The sequence below is a fragment of the Equus caballus genome, chromosome 1, assembly GCF_041296265.1.
Source record: "Equus caballus isolate H_3958 breed thoroughbred chromosome 1, TB-T2T, whole genome shotgun sequence".
NCBI lineage: Eukaryota > Metazoa > Chordata > Mammalia > Perissodactyla > Equidae > Equus > Equus caballus.
Genome location: NC_091684.1, coordinates 89580025 through 89602936, shown reverse-complemented (window position 1 = coordinate 89602936; position 22912 = coordinate 89580025). Strand labels below are relative to the sequence as shown.

Below are 22912 nucleotides of genomic sequence, written 5' to 3'. Positions count from 1 at the left end.
GATGTTCTCATCTATTAATATAAATGCAGAACTCCTCAATAAAATATTCACAAAATGGATCTATAAATGTTTAAAAATACATCATGATCAAACCTAGTTCATCTCATAATGGCTTAATATTCCAAAAAATGTCAACATAATTCACAAAATTAAGAAAATAACAAAAGAAAGACCATACGATGCTCAGTTGATGCAGGAAGGATGCTGAAAAGTAAATTCAACAGTCACTCAGAAAAATCCCTTGCAACCTAGTAATAAAAGAATTCTTCTTAAACATGATAAAGGGTTCAGTGCCATATTGCATTAAACATTTAATAGTAAAATGTAAAATATCAGAATTACTCAGCTCTAAGAGTTATCAAGCAAGATGAATCTGATTAATCTACAAAAGAAAAGTGAAAATAAAACCATTAAAGGAGACTAAAATCTAAGGAAGGATAAAGGAACCCAGCATAATACTTTATCATCTGTGAAGCGCAGTTTGGAAAATTGTAACTAAGAAGAGAAAGAGGGATAAAGCTAGGATGAGAGTACCCAGCAGGGGTAGGCTACTTAGGCAAATGACTGTGCAGCTAATAAAGGAAAATGCAACAAGCCCTGATTCTTTGATTAGCCAACTTTATGCAGCCAGACAAATTCAGACCCCTAGGAAAATATGAGAGAAAATATTAGTTAGGTTCATATTTCATCACCACTAATTAGTGTATCCATAAATGCAAATGAAGTCACCACTGCACAATGAAATCTTACAATCTACTAAGAGGTAAGAACGCACAAAACTCAAAGGTCGTGTCGAGACTCCTGAGAATTAGGAATTAAAGTAATTCTGTATCTGGACGTGAGTTTCTCCTTGTGGTGGACAGCAGGGGTGCAGCGCAGGTGTGTGGAGAGTGGGTCACTGAGGAAGGAGACAAAGGCAGACTTCAGTGGAAGAAACAAGAGATAATAACTGTGAGAGAGGATTACCTTTGCTCTGTAGCATCCTGCCCAAATTGACCTTGGAGGGAAGTAGGAGAAACAATATAGTTTATGCATACATTCTGCCTTCCTCTTCAATTTCTTAATCCTTTAAATGCCTACGCTAGCCTCCATCCAGCTACTCCATATATGATAGTTTCCCCATCTTTGTTTTGTATTTTATTTAGCCTTCTCTTTCCTGTGGAGAAAAGGCAGCTTTCTGGATTCTGTTTGGAGGGGCTTCCTCCTTCTTGAAGGTCCTCTATAATCTTATGGGGGACAAATGCTGCCTTTAGGAAGAAGGTGTGGAGCCAAGTTCACAAGCTTCCTATAGGACACACCCTGCTGTTTTCACCCACATAGCATTTTAGTGAGAGAAACCAATCACACTAATATGAGCAGCCATGAGGCAGCTTTTCCTCCATCTTTCTTGAATGTCCTCCTGCCCGTCCCATCCCCCACATACCTCCTGGATATCTAACTTATGTCCTCTCCTGAGATCTTGTAGTTGGAACAACATTTCACCAACCTAGTATACACAGGAATAAGGTGAGTCATATAGCGATGTTCCATATAACTGAAGCTTTCTGATTTAAGCACCTGAAGTTTCAGAATTTGGTTTTTTAAATAAAAATATAATACAGGGTCATTTAAAAAATATCAAATAGTTCAGAATTGCATAAAGGGTAAGCAAAAAGTTCCTGTTACCCACCTCATTCTGACCTAACCTCCAGTATTAGCCACTGTTAATAACTGGTTGAGAAGTTCTCTTTCTTGGCATTTTCTACACATACACATGAACAATACATGTATGTGAGTATATATATATATATTTTTTAAATTGAAATTGGATTAACAATGTATACTGTTCTGAAACTTGATTTTTCTATCTCGTATATCATGAACATCTTTCAACACTGGTACAGATCGCTCTACCTTACAGCTAAGGAGCTGCATGATACTCCATTGTTTGGCTAGACAATCTACTAAATCATTACACTACTGAGAGACATCTACATTGCAAAAATTAATTTAAAACCACAGCTGAAGAAAATTTTACACACTTATCTAAGAGATCAGACAAAGTCAGTGCAGTGGCTGTTAATACGGTGTACTCCCCCAACCTTGACCACTGGGCTGTGGGCACATGGTCTACACTGGGCAAGTCACAGTCTGACATCCCCCTCTACACAAGAATTGATGCAGGAGTAAGCAGAGTCTGAGATACAGACAACAAGTATAGGATATTATTTTTACCAGCACTGCTACACAAAAGTAGCACTTCTGGTAGCCATCTTGTTCCTTGAATGGAGAAAAGGTGCATGGAGAAAGAAGCCAAGCAGAATCAAGCAAAAACAAGCAGAAAAGAGAAAGTATAAAAAGACAAAGCCCCACTATCATTGTTTCTCTGGGTATGGCTACATACCAAGTGAGATCCACATGTGGGCATCCCACTTACATAAAGCAATGTAGTTCCAACTTTAAGTTGAGTTTTTGTCACTTGCCATCAAAAGGTTCTGACTAATATGTCAAATGTATCAAAATTTCATGTAAAATTAAAAAGTTTTTCAAAGGGCTTCCGGTCTCTTCTCTGGGACATAGAAAGCTGAAACAGAGCATTCCTCTTACCCTTACAATGAAAAAAATCAGACAAACTTCAAATTCATGACGTGTTTTGTTTTTTTTTTTAACCCAGTGGAGAACTGGGTTGTAGAGCAGACACCTATTCTAAAACCTAAAGACAGACAGGCATCTTAAGGGAGAGAGGAGACGGTAAGTACTCGCTCCCCTGGGGTAGATGCAACCAGACACTGGTAGGAAGAGTTTGGCCAGAAGAGTTGATGAATTGAGGACAGCCAAATATGGGCCGTGTGAAACCGTGAAGCCCCGGGGGGCCACAGAAATTGTAGGCTCTTCCTCCATGAACTCCACTGGGTGCTCAAAGAAAAGAGTGGAGGGAAGCCTAAAAAAGTATTTGATGTGGTACAGACCTGAAGGAAGGAGCATACACATGGAGAGGCACAAAACTCTGCTGGATGCTTTCTCATGATCTCTCCTACGGAACACCAATTTTTGTGTCGAGGAAAGACTGTCAGTAAACATTGTTGTCTTTAGGGCATCGGTGAAAATTCAGTGCAGCTGGGGGAAGGGAACATCATCACCAACAAAACTCCACTCCTGAGGAAGGGGCAGGAGTACCTGCTGGACCCACAACTGGAGCTGGGGGCAGGACAGGCGAACTTAGAAGGACACACCCCCTCAGACCAAGGGACATCGTGAAGGCCTAAAACCGAGGTTTAATTAGAAAACAGAGAACGTCCTCTCCTTCCACCCTCTCCCCTCACCACCAAGCTAACAAGTTTCAAGTAGAAAGTAAAAGCAGATACTGAAGGCAGAGGGTCAGGATGGCCACAAGAACACACAAAGAGACATCCTGAGGGGCTGAGGACTGAGTGGACATTCTCCAGCAACCCAACTCCCAACCTAAACACAAGGTACCCCTCCAGGGGTTTTGAAGCCTGTGGTGCCCTGAGGGTAACCATCGAAACAACAAACCCCCAACCTGACCTACTTCCTGACTAGACTAACTTACACTCCTACATTAAAAACCTAGCAGAAGGAAAAGCATGCTCGGTCCCAGACGTAAAAACTATTTACTTCATGGTCCTCCACTTACCTTATTAATTTTAGCACTGTCATCTTTTCTAAGTATACATAAAATGCCAAATCTCTCTCATTTACCAGTTAGAAGTATCCCCCAAACATCATCTAAACTTTCCATTATCACTCAGTTTAAATATTTTCTAATGTACGTTATGATTTATTCTATGACCTAGCTTTCAACAAAAAATTAGGAGGCATATGAAAAGGCAAGAAAAAAAATATCCTAAAAGACAAAGCAACAGAGCAAGACTCAGATATGATACATATGCTGGAACTATCCAACAGGAAAATTAATAACTATGATTAATATGTTAAGGGCTCCAATGGAAAAGGTATATAACATAACATATTAGATGGGTAATTTTAGCAGAGAAATGGGAACTACAAAGAAAGACTCAAATGGAAATGACAGAAATGGAAAACACAGTAACAGAGATACAGAATGTTTTCAACACACTCATAACGCTAACAGCTGATGAATGAATGGATGAATTTGAAGCTGGGTCAACAGAAATGACCTAAACTGAAACACAAAGACAAAACTGAGTGCATTCAAAGAAGAAAAAATTACTGAATATCCAAGAGCTGCATAACAATATCAAACTCTCTAACATACGCATATTTTAAACCTCAGAAAGAGAATAGGACAAAGAGGTATTTGAAGAAACAATGGGCAAGAAATTTCCAAAATAATGACAGACACCAAGCCACAGAGTCAAGAAGGTAAGCTAATACCATGTGGATAAATGCGCAAGCAAATGACAAATGAATAAACAAACAACAAACCCTACACAACAACTAGACATGTCATGTTCCAACTGCTGAAAACAAAAGATGGGGAGAAAATCTTGACGGCAGTCAAAAAGAATAAAAAGACACATTACACAGAGAGGAGCACAAGTAAAAATTACAGAAGAGTTTCATGAGAAATCATGTAAGCCAGAAGATAATGGAGTGACATGTTTCGAGTGCTAAAAGAGGTTAGGGGGTGGCTGTCAACATAGAATTCTGTACCCTTGCAAATATCTTCAAAAACGAAAGGCAAATACTTTCTCAGGCAAATGAAACTGACAGAACTCATTGCCAATAGACCTAAACTACAAGAACTGTTTAAGGATGTTCTTCAGACAGAAGAAATATGGTATTGGTTGGAAACCTGGATCAAAACAAAGAAACAGAGCATCATAAATGGAATGTGACAATAAAATAAATTTTTTCTTATTTTCAATTGCTCAAAAAGAGCAATTTTGCAGGAAAGCAAAAATAGTAACAGAGTATTATGTGTTTACAGCATCTGTAAAAGTAAAATGTATGACAATAGCACAAAAGATGGAGGGAGGAAAGTGTTGAAATTCCTTACACTACACATGAAGTGGCATAATATTATTTGAAGGTAGATTCTGATAAATTAAAGTTTTAAAATTTTAATTTAAGAGCAATGATGTAAAAAAAAGGTATAAATAATAAGTCAATAGAAGATATAAAATGGAATTAAAAGTAGTTGGAAGTGACATCCCCTCTAAAGTTTGTTGTGCTACTCTTCCCCTCACCGCCCTAATTATCTGCTTCCTCTGGAGGCCCCCACAATACTTGGCTTATAACTTTCTATCACGTAAAATGTAGTACAGCATCCTAGTGACAAGATTTGGCTTTGGAATTAGACAAACCTGGGTTTTTTCCAAACTCTGACTCTCACTAGTTGTGTGATTTTGGGCAAATTTCACTCCCCTGAGCCTTAGTTGTCTCATCTGCAAAAGAGATATGGTAATGGTACCTATCTCAGGAATTTATTGTGAAGACTAAATGAGATAATCCATGTAAGTTTTTATCTCAGGATTCAGCATATAATAAGTACTCAATAAATACAGGTTATTTTATTTATTGCACTTGTGACATTGTTTTAAAAGTATTTTTCATATGTTTTTCTCTCCTGCATCCCCCATTGGAGTGTAAGCTCTTGGCAACAGACATTGGGTATTATTTATAGTCATACATTTATCTTCTAGCGCATCAGTAGTATAGGCACATAGTGGATGTAAGTGCTGTAAGTGTTTTCCAGAAAGTGAAACAATGTGTGAGTGGGAGCTGAAGGTGTTTTTCCAACTCATCAGTGATATAACCCACAGCTGGAGTGGACATGTGTTCAGTGGAATTTTCCTTGTTACTTCCTGATTCTCATTTACATGCCAGATCTTTGAAATTGCCATGAATTTTCCTTCTAAGAGAGGCATTTATCATTTTTTTTCTCCTTGGATGTTTTAAACGTATATAGAAACCATCTCAGTCTCATCAATAGTCTTTCTTCAACTGAGGCAGAGGCACCATGCTTTGGTCCATTCAAAGTACTTCCATAACTGGTAGCTCAAGGAAAGAAAGAATGGAAAAGTCTGTGACCTTGAAGATCTTGTCCTAAATATGAACACCTGGTAAAGGACACTATTTGGAGTCTGCAGGTTCATATACATACGTTGTGTAGAATCAGAAGCCTTCAGCCAGTCAGGAGGACAAATGCCACTGGTTGGCTAGGTGAGAAAAGTGTTGCCTTGGCTTATCACCAAACTGAGCTCTCTCTTCAGGAAGCATTTTAGTGAGGGCTTTAAGGAGGGCACTCCCAGGTGCTGAGTAAGGGAGGTTTTCAAATTCTTCCAGTGAAGAAGTCTAGAGTTGTCACTGTTCCTGAATTCCCTGAAGCCACTCAAGCAGCTTTTGTGTGCCTTAAAAACATGTCACTGCCCCATTCTGGTGAAGATTCCGCAGCAGTGGCCCTTCAATCCTCTGTCTTAATGAAGGAACATCGCCACTGTCCTAAGGGGAGGGACTGCCACGGTGAGCCGGCGAGCAGCCCCCTTCAGTAGAGAGAGCTGTAGATTGTTTTTTTAAATGGGAGACCGTAAACACTTCTTTGACAAATTAACAGAGACACACTTAACTATGTAGATATTTGAACAACAGGACTAAATCCATGTATTTATTATAGTATACTTTAGCATGAGAACAAAGGAGAAATGAAGAAAGTAAAAGGTATAACTCTTGCATACCAAGCATGATGTCCCAAATGGGGAGGAAAAAACTGATCCTTCCTTTGAAGGCTGAGGTGGAAAGTTGCTGCCAGCATTCATTTCAGCCCCACCTCCCTTCCCAGGAGATAAATTACAGTAACTTGCATGGTTTGAGTTAAGGGAAACCCACCCCCCTGATGTGTGGGTGCTGTGTTGGGGAGTGGAAGACAAGAAAGTTGATGTGTTAGGCTATAAATCTGGACTAAAGATGTTTGGAGCTATTTAAGCACTTCCTAGCAATTACATGACACAGTCAAGAGTGGAGTCACGGTTGTGGCCACATGTAGTGAGCTGGCCATCAGCTCGTTACCACTCGGGCAGATGCACAGCTAGAAGCAGACTGTGTCTTACCCCTCTCCGTTTTGCAAGAGGGGCTCGGCTGATCACACAGCACAGAGCAGCACATTCACAGCAGAACAGCCAGCTCTGCCGGCCATGTGTTAACTTCCCCACTGTGAACAGGACAGCAGGCAGCAGGGAGGCAGCTGCAAGATTTATAAGAAGCCAAGAAAATCAAAACATAAACCATGAGAAGCCCGAGGAGGGAACTCTCATGACCCAGATGCTCGATCTAAAACCTTCCCGCCTCCCACGTACTCTCCTGCCCCTGCACTGTGACTCGTCATCTCTCTAGAATAATAAAACGTCATCCAACCGCCACATCCAAGCTAAGACTTCACCGCTCAAAAACCAGTTTTTCCATTTCTGAGCTCTCCACTGAATTCAATTAGTATGTATTAAGGATTCACCGTGACCTTGCATTTTGTCAGATGTTGCCTAAGGTAGGAAATAAATAAGCACACTCATGGTCCCCCATCGAGGAGTTTCTAATCTCAGGAACACAGACATATTGGACTGTATTCTTTGTTTCTGGACATAGAGCAGAGCTTGTGAAATTCTTCTCCTGAACCATCCTGGGCAGCCACTACAAGTGGACAAGTATCCCTGAGAGTCAGGAAGATGTGCTATGCTCCTGCAGCGGCTTCGTGAATCTTCTGCAAACCATTCTTTACTTCTGTACTTGGGCAGACTAGGAATAGGACTGAGTTCAAGTCTGGCTCTGCAAGACAGTGACTTTGGATAAGTTATTGAATAATTGGTGCAAAAGAGCAACATTTAACATTGCACAGAGGTTGATTGTATGCTACTGTGTGCCTGACTCTGTTCTGGACATTGGGACATACGAGCAAAAAAAATAGGCAAAGATCTTTGTCCTCATGAAACTTACATTCTAGTGAGAGAGACAATAAAATAATAAACAAGTCAATGAGAGAATATGCTAGAAGGTGATGAACGCTATGGCAAAAATGTTAAAATAGTGCATGTAAGACGATTGGGAGGCTGTGTGGAGAGCAGAGTAGGGGCAAGTTGCAATATGAAACTCGGTGGTGTGGGTAGGTCCCACTGAGAAGATGAGATTCTAACAAGGCCTTCAAAGAGCTTATGGAGTGAGCCCAATGGATGTATGAGGAGGAGCATTTTTAGACAGAGGCAACAGCTAGACAAAGGGGTCTAAAGTGAGAGCATGCCTCCACAGTGGAGGAATTCCAAGGACAGCTGGATTGAGTAAGGGGGAGAATAGGACAGGAGGTCCAGAGGAGTAATAGGGAACCAGCTGGTGTTGGTCTGTGGAGCAGTGCAAAGGATTTGGCTTGACTCTGTACGAAATGGGGAGTCCTCTCAGGGTTCTGAGTAGAGGCAAGATGTGGTTTGCATTTTAAAAGAAAAACTTGAGGGACTTCTAGTTTCAGCTCCAACATGAAAAGAAATTAGAAGCTGTTACTCCCATTTTTACAACAAGAAAAAGCTGGACAAACTGAAAAGCAATGACTCTTCTTAACCCATCAGACAACTGATGTCTCCAGGAAAGCCACCACTCTGGAACCTGGAGAGAGAGGGGAATCCAAAGAGTCAGGCCTGCTTACCTGGGGCAGAAGCTGCTGGAGCCATGAACTGAAGGAAACAGACAAATGATGATTTTGACAAAGTGCTGGAGGCTGAGTGTGAACTAGCATGAGATGAAACTCCTAGGCACCACTATCTTAGGGAGCCCTCCACACTTTCATGGGTTTTGCCTTCAGAAACTTCAGCAGGTTCTCATGGTGAAGAGCCAAGAAAGATCTCCTCAGGGGTCTGGCATGGAGAGGGAAGATTAACCACTGTGAAATGCAATGGCCCACCCTGAAGGGTAAAGGGCCTTTCCTGAGCCTTATCCCAGTTAGGAGAAGGGAATTCCTTCTACTCCAGCTTATCTCACCTAAGGGAACAAAGCACAGTCAACAGGGCCAGGGCCTCAGGAAATCGACTGAGAATGCTCCCACCAGGGAAGGGAGTAGAGTGCAAGGGGGGAAACAGGAGTGAGACACAGGCCCAATAAAAGACTGAGATTTGACTGGACGATAATAGAATGTTCTCCCTCCTCCATACCTTAGAAACACACCAACCAGGATCCAGAGTAGTAATCCTAGATTACAGCTAGAAGAACTACAAGACACAAACTCTCTCTGAGGAGGAGTTTTTAGGGAAGCCAAAAGTCAAGAGGAGAGAAAAACAAAGACAGCAGGAAAATCTGAAGCCTCTGGGACCTACTGCTACAGCAAACATTAAAGATAATCCAAATCCTAATCAGAAGAACAGAAATCCTCACACTAAATGCCTATTTACTGCAGTTCCTATTACCCTATACAACACGTCCAGCTTTCAATAAAAAGCTAAGAGCATGCCAAAAGGCAAGAAAAAACAGTCTGAAGAGGCAAAGCAAGCATCAGAACCAGACTCAGATATGAAACAGATGTTGGAATCATCAGACAGCACTTAAAACAACTATAATTAATATGTTGAGAGCCCTAATGGAAAAAGTAGACAACTTGCAAGAACAGATGAGTAATGTAAACAAAGAAAAGGAAACTCTAAGAAAGCATCAAAAGAAAACCCTAGAAATTAAAAACACTCTAACAGAAATGAGGAATGCCTTTAATGGCCTCATGAGTAGACCTGACACAGTCAAAGAAAGAATCAGTGAGTTTGAAAATATGCCAATAGAAATTTCCCTAACTGATTGCAAAGAGAAAACACCAAAATATAAACAGAACATCCAAGAACTGTGGGATGATATCAAAAGGTATAACATATATGTAACTGTAGTACCAGAGGAAGAAGAAAGAAAGAATGGAGCAGAGGAAATATCTGAAGTAACAGCAGCTGAGAATTTGCAAAATTAATGACAGACACCAAAACACAAATCCAGAAAACTCAAAGAACACCAAGCAAGATACACACACACACACACACACACACACACACACACACACACAAACTCCTAGACATATCATATTCAAATTTCAAAAAACCAACAGAGAGAAAATGTTGAAAAAAAGCCAGAAAGAAAAAAACACCTTATATATAGAAGAACAAAGACAACAATTGGAGCAGACTTCTAACTAGAAACCATGCAAGCAAGGAGAGAGTGGAATAAAATATTTTAAGTGTCAAAAGTAAAAACTCCACCAACCCAGGGCTCTATGTGCAACAAAATCATCCTCCAAAATTGAAGGGAAAATAAAGACCTACACGGTCTTTTTAGATAAACAAAAACTGAGGAAATTCATTACCAGCTGACCTTCCCTGTAAAAAATTGGATAAGAAGTTTTTCAAGCTGAAGGAAAATGATACAGTTCAGAAATTTGAATCTATATAGAGAGCATCAGAAAAGAAAAACTGAAGGTAAAACAAAATATTTTATTATTCTTATTTTCGATTGATATAAAATATAACCCTTTGTTTAAAGCAATTATAGGAACAATGTATTGCATGATTTTAACATATGGATAAATGAGATAAATGACAGCAGTGCCACAAGGGACAGAAAGGAAATTTGAAAATACTCTGTTATAAGGTACCTGTGTCAGAAATGAAGCAATATTGTGTCATTTGATAATGGTTCTAGATTAGCTTAAAATGTATATTGTATGCTTCCACTTTGGGGAAGATGAAGTAGACATACTTTTCCATATTCATCCTGTTAAGTACAACTGAAAACCCTAGACATGAGATATAAAATAAATCTAAAAAGATTCTGAAAGTTGGAGAGAAGGTGGGGGGAGACCAGCTGGGGACCTTGGGATCTAGGGAAAGGACTGATGGTGAGCTCCCTGGATTTTTCTTTTTACCACATATATTCCAGACTTAGAGCTGAACAAGCCAGCAACCCAGAAATGGCAAAAGGCATGGAAAAACAACCAAATCCTGCTTTCTCTAACCAAAGGATCAGGAAAAGGGCAGTCTAGCAAGACAGAAAAATTTAGTAAATAACCTCTCTTCTCCAGCCTAACACCACAGAAGATCTAAAAAACTACACCACTAAGAGAATGAAAAGACAAGACTAGAAAATGCATATCCAAAAAAGGACTTGTACCCACAATATGCAAAAATCTCTTAAAACTCAACAATAAGAAAACAAAACCACCCAGTTAAAAAATGGGCAAACTATCTGGAAACTTCAACAAAGAAGATATACAGTTGGCAAAAAAGCATATGAAAAAGAGGTTCAACATGATTTGTCATTAGGGAAATGAAAATTAAAATGAGATACATTATAAATACCTATTAGAATTGCTACAACCCCAAAAAACAACAGTATAAATTGCTGGTGAGGGGGTGGAACAATAGGAACTCTGATTCATTGCTAGCAAGAATGCAGAACAGTATAGAGCATCTTGGAGGAAATCTGGAAGTTTCTTACATAGCTAAACATAATTTTACCACAAAATTCACCAATCATGTATTCATCCAACTTATTTGAAAATTATGTCCACACAAAAACCTGCACACAAATGTTCATAGCAGCTTTATTCATAATCACCAAAAACTAGAAACAATTAAGATCTCCTTCAATAGGTAAATGTATAAACATCTATACAATGGAATACTATTCAGCAATGAAAGGAATGAACTATTAAGCCAAAGTCACACAAAGACATGGATAAGTCAGAAATGCATATTGTGAAGTCAAAGAAGGCAGTCTGAAAAGGCTACATAAGTATGATTCCAATTATATGACATGCTAAAAAAGGCAAAACTGAAGAAGCGGTAAACAGATTTATGCTGCCATGACTTTGGGGAAAGGAGAAAGGACTGAATAGATGAAGCACAGGGGATTTTTCAGGGCAATAAAACTATTCTGTAAGATACTCTAATGATGTGCGCATGACACCATGTATTTATGAAAATACATAGAACGTTCTAACACAAAAAACTTAATGTATGCAAATTTAAAAAATCATCTAGGAAGTGGGAGGACCCCAAGATGGAATGCAGATTGTGACAAAACAATCTAACTCTATTACAAATGTATGAAACAACTTCACTAAGGGAGGCGAAGAAAAAAGGTGCCAATCCAAGTAACTTTGAAAATGAGTGGATTTTTAAAAAATTATTTTATTTAGATAATGGTTTACAACATTGCATAATTTCAGGTGTACACTATTATTTATCAGTTTCTCTATAGACTGCATCATGCTCACCACCAACAGTCAAGACTGGAAAGAAATACAATTGAAAAAAAAAAGGACTTGAAGGAGAAGGAGCAGGCAAAAAAGAAAGAAAATGAGTGGAATTTGTAAGACTAACGACAAAAGAATAACTACACTGCATATAAGTAGTGTACTCTAGTTGATAAAGTAGTTTCCCATGGGGTGTGGGTTAACAATTATGAAACCACTATGCAAGTATGCCGAAAATGAACAGTTAAGTAAGCAGATGACAGATGGTGGAAGTCAGGTTTCTCACTGATGGAGTGGGAAGTTATGGCAAGCAAGAATTGACTAAAATGGTCCATGTGGTAACAAGTTAGACTTGGAGATATCAGTATTAACTCACGTTTAGCTTAATATGATGCAGGTGGTTACACATGGAAATATTTCTATATATGTGTATATACATGGGTATAAACACATATATTTTGTTCCTCTCTCAGCTAAGACGGCCTGAAAGCAATGACACTCAAATATCAACAAGCACACTAGAGTCCAGATTTTGATTTCTAAATATCATTCTCTAATAAAAGGAAGCAGGGCTCCTTGGAGAAACGGCCAATTCTATGACTAAGGCAGGAAATATGGAAGACAAGCCTAGAACATCTTATAATGTCAGAAAGCAAGAAAGTGCTAAAACACACACGCAAAATGATGGGCTTACGTCAAAGGTAGGGACATAGAAACCAAGTGAAACAGCACCAAATAGCCAAAAGAGCAACAGATGAGTACAGTAATTTTGTATTATTACCCAAAATATAAAATAAATACCTATGACTCCATACTGATATAGATCAATCAATACATGATGGATAGATAGATAGATAGATAGATGTAACAAATCTCCCATGCAGAAGAATCAAAGTATTTTAAAAATAAATCACACAATTTATGTAGACACTCCCCCTCAAGGAGGTGGAACATTAGTCCCCACTGTTTAAACATGGGCTACACATAGTGTCTTTCTTCCAAAGAATACGGAAAGATGGACAAAAAGGTAACTTTACAGTGGAAAACCTGACAAATACTCCCTAAGGCAAGTTCAAGGGCAACATCAGCAGTGATGTCACGTTGCTAGCATGAATCATTGATATGATGTGATGGGAACGGCACTTTATCTCTGTTGTGTTCCTCCCAGAAACCTGTAAGTCCAGTCTTAACATGAGAAAACATCTTCTACTAGAAGGACATCCTACAATACACCTAACCAGTGCTCCTTAAAGCTGTCAAGGTCATCAAAAACAAGGAAAATATGAGAAGGGTCATAGCCACGAGGAGCCTAAGGAGACATGACAACTAAATGCAATGTGGCCTCCTAGGTGGACTCCGCAAAGAGAAAAGAACATTACAGAAAAACTAAGGAAGTCTGAATTACATATGGAACATACGGACTTTAGTTAATCATAAAAGATCAATTTTAGTTCATTAATTGTGACAAATGCACTAAACTAATGTAAAATGTTAATAATAGGAGAAACTGAGTATATGGTGTGTGGAAACTCTAAGTTCACATCTTCTCTACAAATGTAAAATTATTCCAAAATAAGTTTACTTCAAACAAACAAACTCCTCTGGCCACTCTGTTTAGAATACGCTGTAGGGTAATGAGGGTAGAAACAGCAAGGCCAGTAACCCATGTGAGAGATGATGATGCTAGAACCAAAATGGCAGCAGTGGAGGTGGCGAAAATTGAGTAGACACTCGTTATATTTTCAAAGGTTGATCTCTGCATAAGGAGCTGAGAAAGCAATCAGAATTTTAGAGTGCCTGATGATGTAACTTAACTCTTTGCTATCTGTAACTATTCCATCTGCCCCACTAGAAATGCTCTAAGAGGGCATTTCTGCCAAAGCATCTCAGTTCCTTAGACAGCATACTTAGTAGTCAGTAAATAACAACTGTTGAATCTAATTCTCTCTGCTGTATAATGAGATACTTCAAGCCTCTTTGCTTCTGTTTGGGCTTAGCACCTCCCAGAACACCGGTAACCCAACCTCAAAGCAAATGTAATTCTCCTACTTATCTTACTGGAGTAGAAACTTTCCTTTAAAAATCCATCTAATTAACTTTCAGATTAATTGACATTATATTTGCTCTATAAGAGTTATTGATGAATCCCACAATCCAATGAGTTCTCAAGGCCAGGAAGTCATTTTTTCATTCATTTGTACACTCTTGACCAATTCTACCACTTGCATTGAATGGTGGTTATGCTTAACAAGACATGGTTATACTTGTTGCCAAAACCGTTTATATCAGTTTCACTTGTCACTATAATGATTTTGTACTTCAACTAAATATACAAACTGATGCAATACGAGTACAAACGAAAGAGAGTTGCTTCTATCACAACGAAGTGAAGTGCTAATGACCTGATGAACACAAGTCTCTAAAGATATTGCCGTGGACTTGGGTATGAATGAGAAGAGATTTGGGAACAAAGAAAATGTGAACTGCTCTCAGAATACTTCACAAATAACTTCAACTTCTCACTTCATGTAGAACTTAAAAAACAGAAACAGAACATCCTAGAAACATATTACAGGCATGGTTCATGCAATAAGAGCATAATTCAGTAGATTCCCACCCAAAGAAAAGGCTCTGCTCTCCCTCAAAAAACTGGTAACAAGAGTTCATTATAAGTTTCAAGCTACTATAAAATTATAAAGATCGGTACATGTAGGTATCATTTATTATTATTTCCTGCTTAAGTTTTTCAGTTAACCAACCAACCATCTGCCAAATTTAGACAGATACTGTATAAAGTTCCTACTGCACTGATCCCCCTTCCCACTCATTCCTGTTTTCCTTTTCTCTCTCCCCATTTCTTTCTCATCAATACTTTTAAATGACAGGCTGCCAGTATGATCCAGATAGATTTCCTACAGAAAGTTGCAGATGACTTAAAAGTTTTATCAGAGCAGACTTCATTTCCTTGAAGATAGGGCATCGCAGGTTATAAAGATCACTCCAGGCCTTATGAATTAATGTTATTACAGGAGTTAGTCTAATCTATATGAGCCTGCAAGGTGACCTTACTAAAGACTCCAAAATTATGAAAAAGATCAATAAACCTGATAAGTCCATTCTTCCACTCAGTGAAGGAAAGTGAGCTAAAAATAAACTGAAGGTGGAAAATGGAGCATCAGTCAACATTATTTAGCAAAAAGATAATGCAGAGATGCTACAACCACTGGTTTATTTCAGGATAGTGAGAATTAGTCTACATAATGACTCTGTGAAGGAGGCGGGTGCACATGTTAGCATCTAGAAACTCAGAGGAGGCAGCGGGAAGCCATGCTGAAGCGAAGGGCACCAGAGAAGTAACATTCGTTGTCCATGATTTCCTGGCTGGAGATGCCTAAGAATGCAATTCTCGTATTAAGTATCAAGCCCTACACTGTAAATCTAGAGATGGCGGCATTAAGCAAACGTTGTACACTAGCCCTTCACATCACATATTTAGCATGTTTATGCCTGGCAAGGGCAGTGGACTAAATCTTTTATACATAAGGGGAATATCGTGTCTAAAGGCTTTACCTCTTATAAGCCAATAAAGTATCAACAGCCCTAAAGTGGGGGTTGTTGCGGAGTTTTCTCTTAAAGACAGCTTCACTGAATAGCACGCTATAATGTTCCCCACAATAGCCACATTTACATACACTGACCTGTGATCAGTGAGATACTCGGTCATTCTAAACAGGCATTGAGGCACTGTACCAAGATCACTGCAGTAGGCACAGAGGATACAAAAGATAACATAGGATCCCCGACCTTGAAGAACTGACATGACCCCTGCCAGGTCCACGTGTCAGCAATCTCATCAATGACTTCTCCATCGCTGAATCCAGTGGCTACCTTTTGGTCTTGGGCTTTGACCTCTGTGAAGCCTCTGATATTGTTCACCAGTCCCTCTTTCTTAAAACTGCTTTCTTTCTTATCATTAGACTTTACTTCTTGTGTCATGGGTCACTTCTCAATCTCTTTTGTCACATCTTCCTCCTCTACTTGTTTCCTAAATGCTGGGTAATCCTTGTTGAAGGCAATGTAAGTCTTTTGGAAGGATTCTCTACTGAGATTCTTTCATGTATGTCCTGTTGACCCAGCTATTCCCTTTAGGAATCTAAGTTTCTGAAGCACTCATGAGCACCAGGATGTTAATTATGATCTTTGTGTGGTCAAATGCAGTAGCATCAGACACTTCCTGTCTGCCCTCTTTCTTCCCTCCCTGACCCCCAGTGCCTGTAGTTTGGTTAGGACTCAAGGGGCAGGCAAGAGACCCAGGTCTCATTGACTAGAGGACTTGCACCCCTCTGGCCACTGTACCTGGTCCATGGATGAACACATCACACAAAAAAAGTCAATGAGACGCTCCCCCAGGACTTTGGCGGAAACTATCAGGAAAGATGCTTTCTCTTCTCTCTGGGATTATTAGCTGTAAGATTGCCATAAACCTAGAACTGCTGGTGACCATAGTTACACCATGTGGATAGAGCCAATCTAAGAATGAAGCCAACAGAGAGGACAGTCAACAGATGGGCAAGAATGTGAAATAAAAACAGAATTTTGATGGCATTTAAGCCTCTGAATCATCCATCCAGTTATGTGAACTATTAAATTTTCTTTTTTTATTAAGCCATTTTCATTTAGGTTCCTGGAGTTTGTGAACATAGAAATCTCAATTACTACAGAAAAAACCCTGAAAACAAACTACATGTCTATCGATTTGGGAATGGTTAGTCAAATTATGGTATGTGCTATGGAATATTATGCAGGTCTTAAAAGGCAGAGGCATTGTCATACATACTGTCATGGAACTTCTCTAAGATATATTTTTAAGCAAAAAAAGGGAAGGAAAAAAATATGTAAAGAATGATCCTATTAATATTTTAAATTTGTGTGTGTGTATGTGTGGAAATGTGCAGAAAACAGAATGGAAGAAATTATTCTGAAATGCTTACAATGATTATCATTAGGGAGATAAGGAGTTAAGGAGTGAGAGATGTGTATAAAGACAGATTTTCTCTGTATTTTTTCAACTTTATTACAACTTGCATACATTTATGTATTACTTATGTAAATTAAAATATTTAAATGGGAAACAATCCTGTTCCCTAGGTCTTTACTATTGGTACTCATTGCTTCTCATTTCACAATTCAACACATCTAAAATAAACATTCTTTTTCTCCAAAATGTCTTTCTTTTTTTTCCCCTCATCTAGTTAATGACACCACCTAGTCACTAGAGTACGTGATCCGAAAGTTCTCCCAGATGTAGCTTTTCCTCCCACAGTCCACTTCCCCCAATATCCTAATGGTCGCTGAATGTTATCAACTCTATCTCCTAAATACCTCTTGAATCTGTCCCCCTCTCTTTGTCCTCACTTCTGCCACCAAAGTTCAGGCTTTCCTTATGAGTTGCCTGGATTATTACAATACTCTCCAATTTCCAAGACTCCATGCTTTCTCATCTTTTACTTACTCAGAGTTGTTTCTAAAATGCAGTTCTGATCCTGTTACTCCTCTACTTATCAACCTTCAGCTGATGCAATAATAAAGTCCAAACTCAGAAGTGTGGCATGCTTGGCCCTTTGTGATCTGACTTATGACATCACCTCCAGTTTCATCTCTCACCACTCTCCTCCCCATGTCGTCACACTTACCAAATATCTTGCAGTTCCCAGAACATGCTAAACTCTCTTGCTTCTGTGCTTTTGCACAGGTGGTTTCCATAGCTCCCTTTTCCCTGCCTTCCTTGTCTGAATCACTCCCTCACTCTTCAAAGTTCAAGGTAAGCATCATCATTTCTGAGTCTTCCGGGTGGGATTGGGTACTGCTTTTATGTGTGCTCTTGAAATTCTCCGCCATGGCCACCGTCCTTATCATACTTTACTGCAATTAACTCTTTACCTACCTGTCTTCCTTCTAGATTCCCCAAGCAAGGGAAGCAGCATCACAAAGTACAGCCTATTAAATCTGCTCTACCATTTAATAGCTGTGAGACCTTTGGCAATTAACTTAATTTCTTTGCCTCTGTTTTCTCACTTTAACGATGAAGAGCACCCACCTACAAAGTTGCTGTGAGGATCAATGCGGTCAATATGTGCAAAGTGCTGAAAACAGTACCCGGCCCATGGAAAGCACCAAATAAGGATTTGCTATCATTCGTATTATTAGTAATCTTTGTGCCTAGTACAATGCCTGACACTTAAGAGATGCTCAATAAACAATTACTTTTTTGAACAAAATATTTTTAATAAACACTTCTGTAAAAGCATGCATTCCCCCCAAAATGGTTGTATTTTAATGCAAGACTTTCCACTTGCATACAGAAAATATAGAAAAATGCCATGTAGAAACTCTGATTTCAAATAATTTGAATGCTAACTGCAGCCATCCATAAAATAGCCACTCATCATGACTATGGTGTGATTATTCACACAACTTTACATAAAAACAACATCACCCATTAATTTAAATTTCCTAAATGGTAAAAGTGCTAGTAGCCCCCGTGTTGAACTAATGGCCTGTAGAATTTCATATTTAATGCATTCTGAAAATGCTGGCAGAATTATCCTCTGGCAGGATTTTTTCAAGTCCTGCTTCTACAACTAAAAATTACTAAAAATTTCAAGACAAGATAGTTCCTAAGAACTCTTTCAAGACCAGTGGGAGAGCATGAAAGAACTTTGTCATCATTGTTTCTGTCACAACCAAATATTCCTTGCAACCAAATGGCTTCACCTGGAGCATATCTTACTGTCCACCAAAGATCTAGGCAGCACAGAAATGGTGCAAATCCATTACAGTGGTTAGTTCGTAGAAGAATGTCTAATGGGCAGAAGAGAGAGAGGAAAGGGACTGAGAGAATGAGGCACCAAGGAAAGATGGACCTCACTTCTCAAAGGCGATGAGCCACACGGGGTGTGTGGCTGGAGCATCACATCTCAGGCTATGATATGCAGGGGCTGTTCTTTCCCTCTGGCCCCGACATGCGAGCCCAGGACACCATCCATGATGAACGTCCCATGCACCACGTCAATGCATAAGCTGCACTTAACCTTCCCCGTTGGACTCTGGCCCTGGAACTCATTATTTCCCATTTTTCACAAGGTCTGCCAGACTGAAGAGACTAGTCGACATCCATCTTCCAGACCTCAGGGGGAATTCGAGGAGTCAGGGAGGCAAGGGATAACACGCAGGCAATGCCCTCTGGAAGCCACCTATTGTATTCTCTGGCCTCCTGGTGCTTTGACCTCACTCTGTAGATCATCTCTTTAATCGCATCTCTCCTATCTTACTACCGATAAAGCCTGGAGGATGAGGGGCAACAAACTTATAATAAGGAGTCCTATATTCACACAGCTCCCTTCTTCCGAGGAACCTGGATGCCCTTCCCGGGTCTCTTCATTAATCTTGCAGCCCTTCCGTGACGTGGCTGCCAGGCATACAATGACTCTCTATTTAGCAGAACAGGAGCAGGGCTGGGGAAAAGGGCATAGAGATTCTGAAATGGCCAGATGAGAGGACATGTCATAAGCAGGACTCTAATGAGCCTAGTGAATAAATAAAATTTCCTATTGTGCAATGAAGAACCCTAAAGAGCAGTATTCCTTGCAAAAACAATATTGGAGGTTTCTAGAAAGTCTCTAGGAAATATATTAATAGAGACAATTTTTTTAAAGATATATTAAAATGAGGATAATGTACAGGAAGCATCAGTTGGGATTTGCAGGCAGGACATTTACAGGAAACAGTAACTGTGGGCTCCCTCATTGCCACCACCGTCTTCTGTCAGTAATTTCTACTGGCTTTGTTTCCAGGAAGATCTCAAATGCTTAAAGTATATTTTTTATCAGGGAATCAGATCTTGTTTCTCATTCCGGAAGATGCACTGCTGCCGGCTCTCCCAAGATAAAGAGTCAGCAGGCGTCAGAAAGAGTTGGGATATGTCAGGACTGACTCACTCGACGGTATGTTAATTTTTCTAGCTTTTGTCTCACTTGCTTTGCTTTCTTTTGCTTTTAGACTCAGCTATTAGCCCCAGCCCAAAAGTAGACTATTCAAATTATGTGTGCTAATGTTCCCTCAATTAGAGAAAATAAGAATGCTGCTACTACAGTTCTGTCTGAAATTATTAGTATTTTATTTGATGTTTCAAAAAGATTATGGCAAGTGAACGGCAAACGCCTACAGCAACTAAGTTTTTATGGATTTAGTTTCAGATTGTGTCCCGTCAGGTCCCCCCCGCCCTGTTACCCACAGGACGGCACTGTGTCCTCCTGGACGGGAAGAATGACAACAGCTACGCATAATTCCTTTTTTCACCCCAGCAAGCCTCGTCATCCAGACGCCTGCATCTGGCCGCATACTTTCAGCAGTGCCCTGCTCTCCGTTGACCAGCAGGCAGCTCAGTGGGGAAAGACGCCTGAGCCCCAGAAAATGAAAATCACTCTCCTATCACAGATGTAGAATCACTATAAGCCGTGTTCTGAAGACTTGCACAGCCAAACCCTCACGGCACTCGGCTGTGCTTTTGTTCACCCAGCACCTCTCACTTTATAAGATGATACTCAGGTGGACAGTTCGCTGCGGAAGCTGGTCACACTCCTCACGTAGCACGCAGTGTGTTTAAAAAGAAAAATGATCTTTCTCTACTTACAAAGGCTTTAAAAATTCTGCCTTGTATTTGGAAAGCACATTCTACTTAAAAACTTCTTTTATAGTTACAGTAATTAATCCTCTCAACACCTGGGTGAGCTTGGCATCATTATTTTCAATTTTCAAGAAACAGGTTCAGAAAGCAATATAAATATCACCATGTCAAAATATAAACAAGGTCAGGGTCAGGAATTCAATTCATCACAGCATGTTTTGCATCGGATAATAAGCTCTTACCTCCACATGTAGTAAAATTATTTATAATAACTTTATAGATGCTTTAAAGATCATAGGATATAATTTTACATTTATTATGTGAGATAATGGGAATTTATATATAATGAAGGATAACAGAATATGGAAGCCTGTGATTTGAACCATCAGAAAAATGGGAAAAGTTTATTAAGACCAGATAGAACGCAGACAAACAAGAGAACAAATGTTTGGAGGTAAAGGGCGAAGGCCAGGCTTCTGGAATAAGATACGGAAACTGCAGAAGTAATAGTAAGAAGCAAGTGACAAATGATGCAGAAGGGACTTAGACAACTGAAAATTCAGTGTTCTACCAGCGTTATAAGAGGAAATGTGCAGGCAGTGATGGGGTGATCACAGTTACTTATGGCGCTTCTCATATTCCTTAAAACATGAGAGTTTCAAATTTTTGTTACCTAAAACAGGCAGAGAGAAAGTCAGTAGATGGAAAAGATAAGTAATAAAGAGAAAAATTAACAGAAGTGATTCAAAAAAAGGTAAAAACTAAGTTCAGGAGGAAAACCTTAAAATTTAAAAATTATTAACCAACAGGGGAAGTTGTGGCTATGTCCCTCTCAGGGCAGAAAGCCCCTGGCTGCTGCATTGAACTGAGTGCAGGAGGAGGCCGACGGGAAAGGACCTGTGGGGTCACTGAGCTTATTTACCAGAACTGTTCCAAATTCCTTTTCATTTCTGTTTACAAACCGGAGCCTTGTTTCAGTGCTCCGAACATACTCAGGCGGGTATACAGAGGCCCTTCTCTCCCTCATGTTATGAGGGAGGCGTGAGGACACCATCCTCATAGATTTGCTTGAATTGTGATTTCTCATTGCCCATGGATGAATTTTCAATAGATGGAATCCTGACCTGAGAATAGCTAAGGGAATGAAAATACTCCGAGGACTCGGCTCTAGGGTACCAGGTCTCAAATTTGACCCCAAGAGGCAAAATCCTAGCTAAGTAAAAGAAAAAAAAAATTAGTCTGGTAGCTCATCTTTAATTGAATTCAGAGCATTTGAGACCTAGGGAAGTTCCATAATGAGATTGTTAACAGAGACAAGATCATAAAATTTCAAGCAACACTAATGGCTAATTCATTTTAATTAGTGATTTTTGGCAAATAACATGGTATATTTCTATTCCATGACGAATGTCCCTAAAATGGCAGCAGGCATGTAACACGCATATTAATTCAATTTAATTTCATTCTACAATTTTTTAAAAAAGACAATGTTGAAAACTCTCAAAACATTTGATAAGAAACGCACCTTTTAAATTTTAAAATGAAGATGATAGCTAATGAACTTGCCTTGCTAAATAAAATGGACACCATGAAGAAATCCAGTAAGAAACTCTCTGAAATATCTTTGTAGTCAAAATGGAAAAAGATTACAGTAAAGCTCAAGTGGATAAACTGGTGAACTGGGTTACAGAAAGCCGTCCGCAACAGCTTCATGCCGGCGATGATCATCAGAAAAATGTCCCAGCTGTTGGAAAGGAAAGAAAAGAAGTGATCAATGACGCCATGCGAACTGGTAGGTGAGTCACAATAGCTCATGTATCTTGAGCATTTACTGTGCATTACGCAGTTTACAGGCACAAGAAACCAACTTGGTGGGCCCTATTATTATCCTCACTTGTCAGTGGAGTAAACTGAGTCTCAGAGTTCGAGTCACTTGTCTGAGGTCTCACGGGGCGGAGCCAGGATTGAAACTCAATGCCAAGCAACTCTGGAGCACAGATTCTGCAACTTGAGGCAGCCCTTTTCCACCATATGCTTTTCACAGT

The 22912-nt window shown here is 39.5% G+C and overlaps 1 protein-coding gene across 2 annotated transcripts in view; it reads right to left on the bottom strand.

Annotated features, from left to right (window-relative positions):
- PCNX2 (pecanex 2) overlaps positions 1-22912 on the bottom strand; it is a 281728-nt gene that overhangs the window by 105337 nt on the left and 153479 nt on the right. For both annotated transcript variants that reach the window (XR_011437820.1, XM_001493597.5), the window contains exon 21: positions 22434-22611. Coding sequence is in view for 1 of the 2 variants with exons in the window: in XM_001493597.5 (XP_001493647.2) it covers positions 22434-22611 (178 nt within the window). In the remaining variant the exon portion in view is untranslated. The remainder of the gene's footprint in view (positions 1-22433; positions 22612-22912) is intronic.